This window comes from Lethenteron reissneri, chromosome 7 (genome assembly GCF_015708825.2).
Source record: "Lethenteron reissneri isolate LAM-NWPU_2019-01 chromosome 7, ASM1570882v1, whole genome shotgun sequence".
Lineage (NCBI taxonomy): Eukaryota > Metazoa > Chordata > Hyperoartia > Petromyzontiformes > Petromyzontidae > Lethenteron > Lethenteron reissneri.
In genome coordinates, this window is record NC_083785.1 from 6,418,671 (window position 1) to 6,432,965 (window position 14,295).

Here is a 14,295-nt window from a genome sequence, read left to right on the forward strand (position 1 = left end):
CATTTTACAGAGTGGCGGTGCTGTTCTTCACAAGAATACAGATTAACCACAATAAATGTGCTTGCCCTCGATTTGGCGCACCTGCCCACGTCCTTCATTTCGAGTGTGCAACACATACATACATAAGTACACCTCGCCTATATCGATAAGAATTATGGGCACTCACTGCAGTTCTGCTCGTCGCTGTAGTCCCCACAGTCGTCGGCCCCGTCGCACACGAACGAGAGGGAGGTGCAGGCCCCGTTGCCGCAGGTGAACGAGTTGGGTGGACAATCGGTGCACCTCGTCTCGTCCGAGCCGTCCGGGCAGTCCACGTCTCCGTCACAGCGGTAGATGGATGGGATGCACTCGCCTCCTCCACAGCGGAACTCATCCGTTCCACAGCCTTCGAAGAGAAACTCAGGGTGAGTCAATGTGTACCGAAGAAACCAATGCAGCACGAGGAGGGTGTTCCCTCATCGAATGCCAATGTCGATAACGCGAGGTTTTTCTACTCACTGCAGTTCTGCTCATCGCTGTAGTCTCCACAGTCGTCAGCTCCATCGCACACGAACGAGGGGGAGGTGCAGGCCCCGTTGCCACACTGGAAGGAGTCGAGTGGACAATCGGTGCAGCGGCTCTCGTCCGAGCCGTCTGGGCAGTCCGCGTCTCCGTCACAGCGGTATAGAGATGGGATGCACTGGCCTCCTCCACAGCTGAACTCTCCATTCGCACAGCCTGTCCAGAAGAATGTGTTAGCTTGAGTACCTACATCCAGATGAATTTATGTCGAGCTTGGCAGCACCCAGTCATCACTGAGAATGTTCATTATTTCCTGAACGTTTCATTAATCTGAAGACAGAAATCGGGGCCTAAAGGTACGAAACATAAAATGATCCAAAATGTTTGTTTTCGACTGTCACAAAAATGTGACGTCGCAAAAAGTGACGTCACTTCCATAACATCCCGTCCATGCTGTTACTACTTCTTTTGATATAATTGTTAAAATGGGACATTGCATTAACGTCATAGTTTTTTGATTAAATGTATATAAAGCTAAACTGAATAACTATGACTCACCAGTATCACCACGTAAATATATATGTATATTGACATATCTAACATAATCTATTATAACATAACATAACCCTCCAGTATAGCTAATTCGCTATTACTAACCTGTTTCACCATATAAACCTTCATATTGACATATATCACATCAGTGATTGTGATCTAACAATTTATAATGTATGCTAATGCATTAATCTTTAGGTATCACTTCCTGCCACTTCCTGCTCCCTTGTGGACACACACTGATGACATCACACCACCTATTTAGGGCCCAACACTGGAGGACATTTTCACAATTCTGGCAACTGCCTGATGCTGCTGATTATAACTCTCAGCGAAACGTCGTACCCAATTGTTCAATGTTGTGGATTGCTCTACGACACAGTGGTGTGCTGAAGCAGAAATACATTGGCACATTTGTTCACGTGACAATTCTATGAAATGGCTGTGTCGAGTGGAGGAGGGTCTACCACGTGGATTTTGTTCATGTGATCTAACCCAAAAATCAATTACGAATCACAATATTGATCGTGAAAATTTACTGTGCATTAAATAGATAACATGCATGTTGGTAACAACGTATAGAGGCAGATGTTCACAACTCACTGCAGTTCTGCTCGTCGCTGTAGTCTCCACAGTCGTCAGCTCCATCGCACACGAACGAGGGGGAGGTGCAGGCCCCATTGCCACACTGGAAGGAGTCGGGTGGACAATCGGTGCAGCGGCTCTCGTCCGAGCCGTCTGGGCAGTCCGCGTCTCCGTCACAGCGGTAGAGAGATGGGATGCACTGGCCTCCTCCACAGCTGAACTCCCCAATCACACAGCCTGTCCAGAAAAACACACGGCTGAATGTCGTCCTGCTCACGTATGTGATTTCAACATGGCAATCAATTCTAGACTATCCATGGCAGCATTATCCTGGTTTCAGATTTACTATGCTTGTACAAAATATATATTCTACATGTCCTGGATAATTCATGAGCTGCTCCTCACTCATCGAGGACCAGCAACTCGTTGCCATTGTCACCGCACACGATGGCGAGTCGAGCGATTAGGTGAAGAAGAAACAAACACAGGCAACACAATCCGTCTCTTCACCCCCATTGTGCAATAAATTCACCATCTTTAAATTGTATCTGGGCCACCCCTGTCCATTACCCCAGATAAGCAAGATTTAATAATATAGCAATAACAATGAAGGTAAGTGATAAGTGGTGACATTTATTGCTTTGGCAAACAAACACGAAAGTGCAGCACTCACTGCAGTTCTGCTCGTCGCTGTAGTCTCCACAGTCGTCAGCTCCATCGCACACGAACGAGGGGGAGGTGCAGGCCCCGTTTCCGCACTGGAAGGAGTCGAGTGGACAATCGGTGCAGTGGCCCTCATCCGAGCCGTCTGGGCAGTCCGAGTCTCCGTCACAGCGGTAGAGAGACGGGATGCACAGGCCTCCTGATCTGCAGCTGAACTCCCCCAGCACGCAGCCTGTCCAGAAAAAGGTGGATGAACGTAGGTCCACTTGTGCAAGCGATGTCGTGATTGTCCACAACAACTCTAGTGCATCTGCTGCCACGATGGCAGTGTTGCGCAAGCACGGACAGCAAACGCTCGCCACATTGGTGAATGACACTTCCGTAACCATCAATCAAATAAATAATGGTTTGCGCTTCGGAATCAAGGCCCTTCTTTCACTTTCTAATGAAGAAGGGCCATTGCCTAAAACGTTGCCTGATATCTATTCATGTTATTGACAAACGTGCAGAGTTTTAGCTTTGCAGAGTATTACAGAGCTTCAGTAAGACAACGGTTTGGGGGTGGAACGGTGGCACAGTGGTTAGCGCATTGAAATATAAAACCGGCAAACCTGAGTTAAATTCTTATCCATGGCCAGTTACCATGAAGGGAGCACGACATCTGAGCAGGCCTTAGGCCTTCTCTTCACCGACCCACACTCAACGGCGAGTTCAGGTTTCAGCCCAACGATCTCCATCAACATGGCACGTGGACAAGTATTCATCCAGCAGTGAAGTAGCACTGGGCTGTAATTTATTTCCCATCAATAATTGCTTAGAATACGACGTGCAACGCAATCGTTTTGCGTGTACCAACGTAAGCACGCGAATGTTCACAACTCACTGCAGTTCTGCTCGTCACTGTAGTCTCCACAATCATCAGCTCCATCGCACACGAACGCGGGGGAGGTGCAGGCCCCGTTGCCACACTGGAAGGAGTCGAGTGGACAATCGGTGCAGCGGCTCTCGTCCGAGCCGTCTGGGCAGTCTGTGTCTCCGTCACAGCGGTAGAGAGATGGGATGCACTGGCCTCCTCCACAGCTGAACTCCCCAATCACACAGCCTGTCCAGAAAAAAACACACGGCTGAATGTCGTCCTGCTCACGTATGTGATTTCAACATGACAATCAATTCTAGACTATCCATGGCAAGCATTATCCTGTTTCAGATTTACTATGCTTGTACAAAATATACATTTTACAAGCGCTGGATAATTCATGAGCTGCTCCTCACTCATAGAGGACCAGCAACTCGTTGCCATTGTCACCGCACACGATGGCGAGTCGAGCGATTAGGTGAAGAAGGAACAAACACAGGCAACACAATCACTCTCTTCACCCGCATTCTGCAATAAATTCACCATCTTTAAATTGTATCTGGGCCACCCCTGTCCATTACCCCAGATAAGCAAGAATTAATAATATAGCAATGGCAATGAAGGTAAGTGATAAGTGGTGACATTTATTGCTTTGGCAAACGAACACGAAAGTGCAGCACTCACTGCAGTTCTGCTCATCGCTGTAGTCCCCACAGTCGTCAGCTCCATCGCACACGAACGAGTGGGAGGTGCAGGCCCCGTTGCCGCACTGGAAGGAGTCGGGTGGACAATCGGTGCAGCGGCTCTCGTCCGAGCCGTCCGGGCAGTCCGTGTCTCCGTCACAGCGGTAGAGAGATGGGATGCACAGGCCTCCTGATCTGCAGCTGAACTCCCCCAGCACGCAGCCTGTCCAGAAAAACGTGAATGAACGTAGGTCCACTTGTGCAAGCGATGTCGTGATTGTTCACAACAACTCTAGTGCCTCTGCTGCCACGATGGCAGTGGTGCGCAAGCACGGACAGCAAACGCTCGCCACATTGGTGAATGACACTTCCGTAACCATCAATCAAATAAATAATGGTTCGCGCTTCGGAATCAAGGCCCTTCTTTCACTCTCTTATGAAGAAGGGCCATTGCCTAAAACGTTGCCTGATATCCATTCATGTTATTGACAAACGTGCAGAGTTTTAGCTTTGCAGAGTATTACAGAGCTTCAGTAAGACAACGGTTTGGGGGTGGAGCGGTGGCACAGTGGTTAGCGCACTGAAATATAAAACCGGCAAACCTGAGTTCAATTCCCATCCATGGCCAGTTACCATGAAGGGAGCACGACATCTGAGCAGGCCTTAGGCCTTCTCTTCACCGACCCACACTCAACGGCGAGTTCAGGTTTCAGCCCAACGATCTCCATCAACATGGCGCGTGGACAAGTATTCATCCAGCAGTGAAGTAGCACTGGGCTGTAATTTATTTCCCATCAATAATTGCTTAAAATACGACGTGCAACGCAATCGTGTTGCGTGTACCAACGTAAGCACGCGAATGTTCACAACTCACTGCAGTTCTGCTCGTCGCTGTAGTCTCCACAATCATCAGCTCCATCGCACACGAACGCGGGGGAGGTGCAGGCCCCGTTGCCGCACTGGAAGGAGTCGAGTGGACAATCGGTGCAGCGGCTCTCGTCCGAGCCGTCTGGGCAGTCCGCGTCTCCGTCACAGCGGTAGAGAGATGGGATGCACTGGCCTCCTCCACAGCTGAACTCCCCAATCACACAGCCTGTCCAGAAAAAAACACACGGCTGAATGTCGTCCTGCTCACGTATGTGATTGCAAAATGACAATACATTTTCGACTATCCATGGCAGTATGTTCCTGGTTTCAGGTTTACTATGCTTGTACAAAATATATATTTCGCACGCGCTGGTTAATTCATGAGCTGATTCTCACTCATCGAAGGCCAGCAACTCGGTGCCATTGTGACCGCACACGACGGCGAGTCGAGCGATTATTCAAAGAAGAAGAAGAAACGAATGCAGAGGTGCAGCACTCACTGCAGTTCTGCTCGTCGCTGTAGTCCCCGCAGTCGTCGGCTCCGTCGCACACGAACGAGGGGGAGGTGCAGGCCCCGTTGCCACAGGTGAACGAGTCGCGTGGACACTGCGCGCAGATCTCGTCCGAGCCGTCCGGGCAGTCTGTGTCTCCGTCGCAAACGTAGAGATTTGGGATGCACAGGCCTCCTGCTCCTCCGCAGGAGAACTCCCCCAGCACGCAGCCTGGAAGAGATACAAACAAAAGAGCTGACACATTTTCCACGACACATTCACGGGTCGTACCGCGTGTCGTTTCACCTGCCGGGGAGTTTCTTCTGGAACTGAACATCGCTCTGATTTGTCATGATATAGAATTCAGTTCCTGATCAAGCTCCCAGAAAGTAGAGCGAAACGTCGGACATAAAGCCGGACAGCACGCGCTAAAACTGGGCATACGGCGCACATGCAAAACATCTCTAGAGTAGTTGCCGAAAAGGCAACGATATAGATCACGTGACACTTATAAATCAGGCTACAAAAACATATTGTTAATCTTGGCAGCATGTGAATGAACGTGAAGAATCGGTCGTGTTTTATTGTTTCTTAAAGTAATCCGTTGAGTTCACGGACATTTCCCCATCACAAGTCTGTCACCCTCGACGAGTGAAGGGCGGCGAATGACGAAGCCAGCGTGCACGCAAAGATATTTTCGCTGTATTTATTTTTTTACCAACGCGGTTCATCCTCAACCCTCCTGGTCATGGTTGAGGATTAACACACGGATAATCAAGAGTGTACAGACCACGTAAGATGTAACCAAAAAACGATCACAGCGTGATTATTTATACCGCTAAAGCCTCCCATGCAGTGCATCTGGAAGCGCCAGAAGTGGAGGGGTGGCATTTGATGTCATTGCTCGGTAAGGGGAGTGATTGCGGACCAAGCAGGTTGTTTTTGTCGTCCTTGTTGTTGTTCACAATGACGACCTCTGCGAAACCGTTTGGCCCAACCTAAGGGACTCTGCGTCTCAGCAACTCACTGCAGTTCTGCTCGTCGCTGTAGTCCCCGCAGTCGTCAGCCCCGTCGCACACGAACGAGGGGGAGATGCAGGCCCCGTTGCCGCAAGTGAATGAGTCGCGTGGACACTGCGCGCAGATCTCGTCCGAGCCATCTAGGCAGTCCGCGTCTCCGTCACAGCGGTAGAGAGATGGAATGCACTGGCCTCCTCCGCAGCTGAACTCCCCAATCACACAGCCTGCCCAGAAAACACACGGCTGAATGTAGCCCTGCTCACGCATGTGATTTAAAAATAACAATCAATTTTCTATTTTCCGTGGCGACATGATCCAGCTTGCGGATAAACCGTGCTTGTAAAAAATACATTTATTTCACACGCGCTCGTTCATTCGTGAGCTGCTCCTCACTCGTCGTGCGCCAGCGACCAGGTGTCATTCTGACCGCACACGACGGCGAGTCGAGCGATTATTCAAAGAAGAAGAAGAAACGAACGCAGAGGTGCAGCACTCACTGCAGTTCTGCTCGTCGCTGTAGTCCCCGCAGTCGTCGGCTCCGTCGCACACGAACGAGGGGGAGGTGCAGGCCCCGTTGCCACAGGTGAACGAGTCGCGTGGACACTGTGCGCAGATCTCGTCCGAGCCGTCCGGGCAGTCCGTGTCTCCGTCGCAAACGTAGAGATTTGGGATGCACAGGCCTCCTGCTCCTCCGCATGTGAACTCCCCCAGCACGCAGCCTGCGGAAACGTGCGGTTAAGGCGAGCGTCTGATTTTGCGCATAATAGAAATGTACTTTTGATCTCAATTGTATGACCACAGGCCCAACTGCGTTAAACACTAAGCGACCGGCAACTATCAGCGCTGTCCTAGGTGGCTCAGAGGTCGAGCAAGCGAAAAAGGTCGCGAGTTCAAATTCGGTTGGGAATTGGCTCAGCCCGTCATCTCTCCGGGGTATATAAAATTGGTACCACTTTGTGGGTAAGTCAACAGTGGTTGTCGTATCGAGAGACTGTCATAGTCTATAAAAACTAAACGGCTAAAACTATATATTGTTAATTTTACCAGGTCAGGCCCACTAAGCTATATAGCTCTGTTTCAGAAGCGACCTGGCCACAAATGATATCTCAACGAAGTGGGCTTATAATGTAGAAATTTATAGCAGCCAAATACTCTAAACGCGTGACGTCGATCCTAAATGTAAAGGGGGAAACTGGTGGAATCGGAGAAAAATCCACGCGACCACGGGGAGAGACACGCAAACTCCAGGCGTCAGGGTCGGGATTGAACTCACGACCTCCTGTACACCAGGCGAGGTAGTGAACATCTCCTAGCCACTGTGGCGCCCCAATACTGGCTCAGGGCTCTAAAAGAGAGATGGGCACTGCCTCAATGTACTTTAGAATCCAAAGTGGAGCAGTACGAGAGAAGAAACAGAAGATACGTGTTGTGACCTGCAGTGTCGTGAGTGGGTGAATGTGTTAGTGGGTGGATTGGTTGTGGGTGAGTGAGTTGGCGAGTGAGGGTTTGAGTGAGTGGGCGAGTCTGCTGTCGTGACCCGGCGGTTGAACACAGAGTGGTGGGCGAGACAAAGCAGCCGGTCCGGTTGACCGTGTCCTCAGCACGAGCGGGGGAAGGGTGAAGTTGCACAGGAACAGCAAACGCGGCAGTGACTGCCATTGTGTCGGGAACGCGTTACAACAACAACGACGTCGAATGAGATCTTTGTTCTGGCAGCAGCGTACGCGTTGTTGAACTTCTATCGCAAGTCGCAACGCGCGTAGCCAACCGCGCACATCGGAGGTGCGGGGTAAGGACAACACACAAAGCGCCAAGAACAGTTGTAAAGACACGTAAAAGTGCAGGGGGGGGGCCCAGGGGCTTCCTAATGTCGGACGGAAGAACGTGAAAGCACGTGACGGCGCTCACTGCAGTTCCTCTCGTCGCTGTCGTCTCCGCAGTCGTCGACCCCGTCGCACGCGAACGCCGAGGAGGTGCACACCGCGTTGGCGCAGGCGAACGCGCCGGGCGCACACTCGGCGCAGTCCCGCTCGTCCGAACCGTCGACGCAGTCCGCGTGCCCGTCGCAGCGCTCGCGCGACGGGACGCACTGCCCGCCGCTGCCGCCTCCGCAGCGGAACTCGTCCGCTCCACAGCCTCGTCGCGGGGAAATGACAAAAAAACACCTTGCGTTTAACATGGAGAGAGACGGCGCCTGAATGTTGACTGCGACGTGAATGGGCTCGATCCGTCAAGGATCTGCCTGGGTTGACGACCCGCAAAGAACCGGGCCCGTACCCGGCACGGTGCGTCCGGTCCACTGCCTCTCGACATATCTGCTGCCACGAATGGTCACGTGCCACCACCCAGGAATATATGCAGGAAGAAATCGAACCTCGTATTTTTCAAGGTGTGTTGCTTTGTTGGGAGACTTGTGCCCCTGAATGCAATGTCTTGAATTGAGTCAAGGACCAGGTTTCAAAATAAAACTCCAGAGCATCCCTAGTAAACACAGGAAGCACAGAGCTCTCTTCTATATGCCCGACATCTCTATCCCTTCATCTGTTGGCATCTCCCAAAAAAGGAGTCAAAGTGATTTTGCGCTCAAATGAGCAGCAATTGAGATGGTGCTCAACTCGCACGTTTACAGGCCTGAGCTGGTGGTGGAAATTCCACGTTCCTATGGTGGGGGGGGGGGGGATGAAATTCCTTTCCAACTCAGACCCCGCCTGCTCGCCCTACGCCACATATATAACCTCTTGTTGTAACAGCTCTCTCGCTGGTTTCAGCAGTTCTACTGCTGGATTATTTTTTCTGCCTGAGGACGACCACTTGTGTTGCGATAGAAACGTCGTGATGTATTTTTTAATTTTCTTTTTTCTTTTTCTACTTACCTGACTTTACCGAAAAAACCAAAGAGTATGGATTTCTGCAGTCACGAAAGCTTCAAATCAACATGAATATATATTTCTCTTCGCCCCCCCCCCTCCCACACAACGCCCCCCCCCTCCTCGCCCCCCCCCCACCCCCCGCCACGTAAAGGGGAGGGGGGGATGTAGAGGAGTTCGACGGCGCCGGGACTCACTGCAGTTGGCCTCGTCGCTGCGGTCGCCGCAGTCGTCGACGCCGTTGCACGCGAGCGACGCGGGGAGGCAGGAGCCGTTCGTGCAGGCGACGGTGCCACGCGGGCACGGGCAGCCCAGCTCGTCCGAGGCGTCCGCGCAGTCCGCGACGCCGTCGCAGCGCCTCTCCGCCGGCCAGCACTCCGACGACGAGCATCGGAACACATCCCCCGTGCAGTCTGCGCGCGCACAAGGATGGAGATTGCCCTCCTTACCGTGTCGCCTTCTCCGTCAAGGAGCGTAGACCAACATCACGTGCACTCCGGTCACCCTCGCGGCAGCAGCAGCAGCAGCTTTTGGCTAGCCGTCGCACGCGCTTTCGGATGCGCTTCTGTGGCCGTCTGGAACGCTCTTCCTTCAGATATTAGGAAGCCGCTGGAGCTGTGTGCTTTTACATCATCTATATTGAAAACGGATCCCTTTAGAACTGCTTTTTGTGTTTAGTTTGTCGTCCTTCCCTCGCACCTCCAATTCACACGGTTGGTTACGTACGGTGCAAAAGAAGTTTAACATACACACATTACAGACTGGGGCAAACGCTGTTAGTTAGCGAGCACCTATTAAACAAGGTACGCGAGAGAGTGGGTAGCCGGCATTACGTCCAGCCGCCAATGTCTCACCAATGCTGGTGTTCACACAGCGCAACCGGGTGGTCATTTAAGGCTGAGTGGACCAGGGTTGGGGCATCACCGGTTTAGATATTCGTCGCTGCTGTTGGCCATGAGCTGTGACTCAAACTCGGATCGCGACACCACTGCTCCCGCATCATCACACACATGCCTATTAATGGAGTCAGTCAATTTTTCTCGAGTCGTCCTCCCATTCTAGTCGACGACGGACTGTGGAAGTTTTGGTCGCACAACAGAATCAGAATCGTTATTTGGACCGGTGGAATCCGATGAGCTATGAAGCTCTTTATCACAAATGTCCAGCAGAAGAGCGGGAAGGCAGCAGTCGGGCTGTGGTCCAAGCTCTGCGGTCCTCTAAATGATAAGATGTTTTCAGCCAGTTGATCAGTGCCGGATTATCTTAGTAGCAAAAGTAGCTACATATGCAGCTACGGGCCTCGCACTTTCAAGGGCACCGCGCTAAATGCTTTCAAGCTATCAATTCCGATTCAATGATTCTGCACTTGCTCTATTACTATAGTACAGGGTGACCCAAAAAAAACGGGCCCCGTGCACACGGGGCCTATTAGAGTTGGGGCCCGTTTTTTTTTGGGTCACCCTGTATACTACCTTCAACTTTTATGAACGACTGGATGTTTAAGGTTAGCGATTTATCGTATTATCTGGCTGTATAGCAAATGAAAAAATTACAATTACTTGACGATGCAAGTTAAAAAGGTTTTTTAATATTTACGTGGTTTTCTTTTTTATTTAGGGCCCCTTTATAACATCATGCTACGGCCCCGCACTAGCTTAGTCCGTCACTGCAACTATTGAGTGTTTATACACGTGGGTGGAAACCGGAGCACCCGGAGACAATCCACGTGCGCTGACACAATCGTATTTGGCCCGTGGTTAGACGCTCGCTACACGTGACGATTTGATTGTTTGTGGCCGTGCCGGGTAGGTGGAGGGTATTACCAACAACAAAATGTGACCAGATCATTCCGTGGCCAAACCCCCAAAAAATCGCAGTATTGGCTGCTCACCCCAACATTGAAAAAATATGCCATTTGCAAACTGAGTAACTTGCAGAAAAGGTTTTGTTGGGTTTCTTTCACTTTCCTTTATTCAATCGGTGAGGGGGCTTACCCCCTCCCCAAGCCTCCCACCCCTCGCCCCGAACAGCGCTCCGCCTGCGGCGGTCTCATCACGACGTCGCACTCGCCCACTTACTGCAGCGCGCTTCGTCGGAGGAATCGGCGCAATCCGGCATGCCGTTGCACACCAACTTGGGGTGTAAGCACGTCGCGTTCACGTGGCCGGGCGAGCAGCTGAACGAGCTGTTGGAGGTGCAGGGACACGAAGCCTCGTCCGACGAGTCCGCACAATCGTATTCCCCATCGCACTGCGCCGTGAGCGGGACGCACACGAGGTCCGAGCACTCGAACCTGTCGGGTGCGCAGGCTGCAGGGGAGGAGGAGGGGGAGGAGGAGGAGGGAGACGGAACGGGACGTCTCCGTGAACCGCTCTGCCCGCGTCCGAGCAGCGAGCGAGCACTGGCAGCGACACGGAGATTTGAGGCGGCGTGTTCAGGATGGTGACGAATTGCGCGGTTCAGTGCGGCCGTGACGGATCGCTGAGCGGATGGAGTCCAGTCTGTCTCTACAGCTCGCAACCGGTTGCACAACCGCCCAAAATCGGTTAAATGTTGTGGATGTACTCTCCTACACACCAGTGGGCTGAAGTAGTATACTACACTATACACTACACTATACACTACACTACTGAAAACTACACTTTACACTACACTATACACTACACTACTGAACACTACACTATACACTATATTAGTAAACTAATTAGCGCGTTTTGTTTCCGTGACAAACCTTGCTGGCTGTGTCGGGTGGTGGAGGGTTACGACACATTTATACTTGTGCGATCTAACCCAAAAACCTTCATTATGAATCTAAACACCTGTTTTATAGCCAGATCGGGTAAAACCCATTCTAATTTCACTTCTTTTTTTAGACCACGTTCATCTTTTTTCCACAACTTTACGCCATCGACGCTGCATCGTGAGACATAAACCCAGTTCAGATCCCCCCCCCGGTAGAACAACGCGGCCCTCCTCCGTGTTCGAGAAGGACGCGCGGACGTGGATACTGCAGAGCTACTGTTGGAATCCCTCCGCAAAAGGCCAAAAGACAGCGAGACGACTTAACCTGACGTGGCTGACTCAGGAGGCGACGCGAGGCCTCCGTTTGGTGACCCGAATCTGGGAGAGGCCACGTGGGGTGGATGACGGAGAAAGGGGAGTCAAAGAGAGGGAGGCCTCGGAGGGGATTGGCGAGAGACGGAGAACTGAAGGGGGATTGTTGGAGAGACACAAACGCAACGGACGGGGAACGAAGGTCCACTAACAGGGGAGCGATTGAGAACCGCTGGAGAACGGGGGGAGGGGGGGGCTTGAGGATTGCCTGTGACAAGTCAGTCGGGGAACCTTCGAGAAATGGGGGGGCTCGAGGGATATAAATAGGGGAAGCACAAGGGGGGGGACGCTTGGAGAGACGACTGAACTCTGCTCGAGGACAGTGTTCCTGTCAACTATAAAGACTCTTGATAATTAATAATTGAATGACGCGTGCCGGTCGTCATTACACCTACAAGTGCCCTGTGGGGAGCAGCACTTACTGACGCGCTCTGCCACAGCGGCTAATATTTGTCACGTGAAAGTCGTGCCAAGATTTTATTTTGTTCTCCGAGCTGGGGACCCGCCAAATGAAGCGAGAATCAAACTTGATGGGGTGCTTTTGTTCAGTAACCGGGGATCAGCCTGAGACCACTAACGCCTCTGCACTCGACAGCCAAGTTCGCTCCCCGTCAGCGGCCAGTATTCCAGACCAGAATCTCAGCCCGGCCGCCGACGACTGCATCACATTTGTCTCCGCGCTTAATTGTCGAACTGCGGAATAAATAAATAAATAAGCCGTGAGTTTGCCCGTCATGCGACGAACATTCCCGACGCAACACAGCTGATGGGAAAGTGATATGCCCCCCTCCGCCCCGCCCCCCCCCCCATCATGTGAACCACAATGCACTTGGAAGCGGAGCTCAGAAGTAGTTCTGCGGTCTCTGCTTTCCGCCGAGCCATTCTCCCGCACGGGCGGGGACTTTGCAGACGTGGCTCAGGTTCACCGGAGGCAATGGGCCACCGCCCCCACTGCGCCTTTGAGGAGGAGGCTGTGGTGGGGAGGGGAGGGGCTCGCGCTATTGTGACGTCACGAGAATCAGCCCAAAGGCTTTCCGCAGCTTCCTCGAGGCACGGCTGATTTGTATGAATCTGCTTTGCATAGTTTCGTCACCTCCACTCCAAATTCCCCCACCCCCTGCGGCCTTCAACAGACGGACATGTCGCCCATTATATATTTACTTTGTAAGGGCCACGGTGTCACTTACGAATGCGTTGAGGCTATTTTTGTCTCGTTATTTAACACGCATACGGGGAGCGGTGGCGCAGTGGTTGGCGCACCGTCAGCAGTTTACGTAAGAGGCACGGGGGGACCCGCGCTGACCAGATTGGTGAAGTATGGTCAAACCACGAGCTATGGCCGACACGGCGTGTGAAGGAAGGCCTTGATCCAGCAGCGCATCAAAACGAGTTATTTGCGCATTGTTCATCTTCGTCATTCGCCGTGATCTATCCACCGCTGGATGAAGGCCTCCACGCACCGATGCCACAATCCATCGCGCGCCTGCACACACAGCAGACGACTCCCATCGCTCCGTCTCCCACGGTGGTCGTCCTCTCAGGCGCGTTTCCTCCTTCGGCTGCTAAGCCGACACCAGTTTCATCACATTCATCGCGGCTGTCGCTGGCATGATAAACCAATGAGAGCCGTTGTCATTGGACGATGATGATGATGAGCTCGTTCAACGCGCCAGGTGAATGTTTTAACAGTCGTGCGCAAGGCCTCTTGCGTAAATAACGCGTGGAGTCGCGAGAAGCCACGATTTTGCTTTGACATCTCCACTTAAGATCAAGGCGCAGTTACAATCTACGTGACCTTTTTTGCCAATATCACAATGATGAAAACACGAGCAGCTTAAAACCTGCTTTAGTTATTGGCATAAAAGGCAAAGCCTATTCTTATTTTGCTTTATCATGAAGGCGCAGCCTTGCAATGGCTTGCTTCTCTCCACAGCTGGCGGACGGACATCCACTAGAGGGAGCCCTATGGAGACCCCGAGAGTGGTGATCTCAGTCTACTCTTCCACGTTGGCGAGACGTCTTGGAAGGAGATGGGGGGGGTACCCACACTTTACCCCACCACACGCGAACAGCTGTAGGGAAGTCGTTAACGTTAAT

At 52.0% G+C, this 14,295-nt stretch overlaps 1 protein-coding gene across 4 annotated transcripts in view; it reads right to left on the reverse strand.

The window, feature by feature from the left end:
* LOC133356531 (low-density lipoprotein receptor-related protein 2-like) overlaps positions 1-14,295 on the reverse strand; it is a 69,962-nt gene that overhangs the window by 54,391 nt on the left and 1,276 nt on the right. For all 4 annotated transcript variants that reach the window (XM_061574108.1, XM_061574118.1, XM_061574100.1 and 1 more), the window contains exons 2-14: positions 11,163-11,393; positions 9,282-9,497; positions 8,126-8,353; positions 6,715-6,936; positions 6,226-6,441; positions 5,208-5,429; positions 4,715-4,933; positions 3,842-4,063; positions 3,185-3,403; positions 2,312-2,533; positions 1,657-1,875; positions 499-717; positions 167-385 (exon numbers count right to left, since the gene is read on the reverse strand). In XM_061574108.1, coding sequence (XP_061430092.1) covers positions 167-385; positions 499-717; positions 1,657-1,875; positions 2,312-2,533; positions 3,185-3,403; positions 3,842-4,063; positions 4,715-4,933; positions 5,208-5,429; positions 6,226-6,441; positions 6,715-6,936; positions 8,126-8,353; positions 9,282-9,497; positions 11,163-11,393 — 2,874 coding nt within the window. The remainder of the gene's footprint in view (positions 1-166; positions 386-498; positions 718-1,656; positions 1,876-2,311; positions 2,534-3,184; positions 3,404-3,841; positions 4,064-4,714; positions 4,934-5,207; positions 5,430-6,225; positions 6,442-6,714; positions 6,937-8,125; positions 8,354-9,281; positions 9,498-11,162; positions 11,394-14,295) is intronic.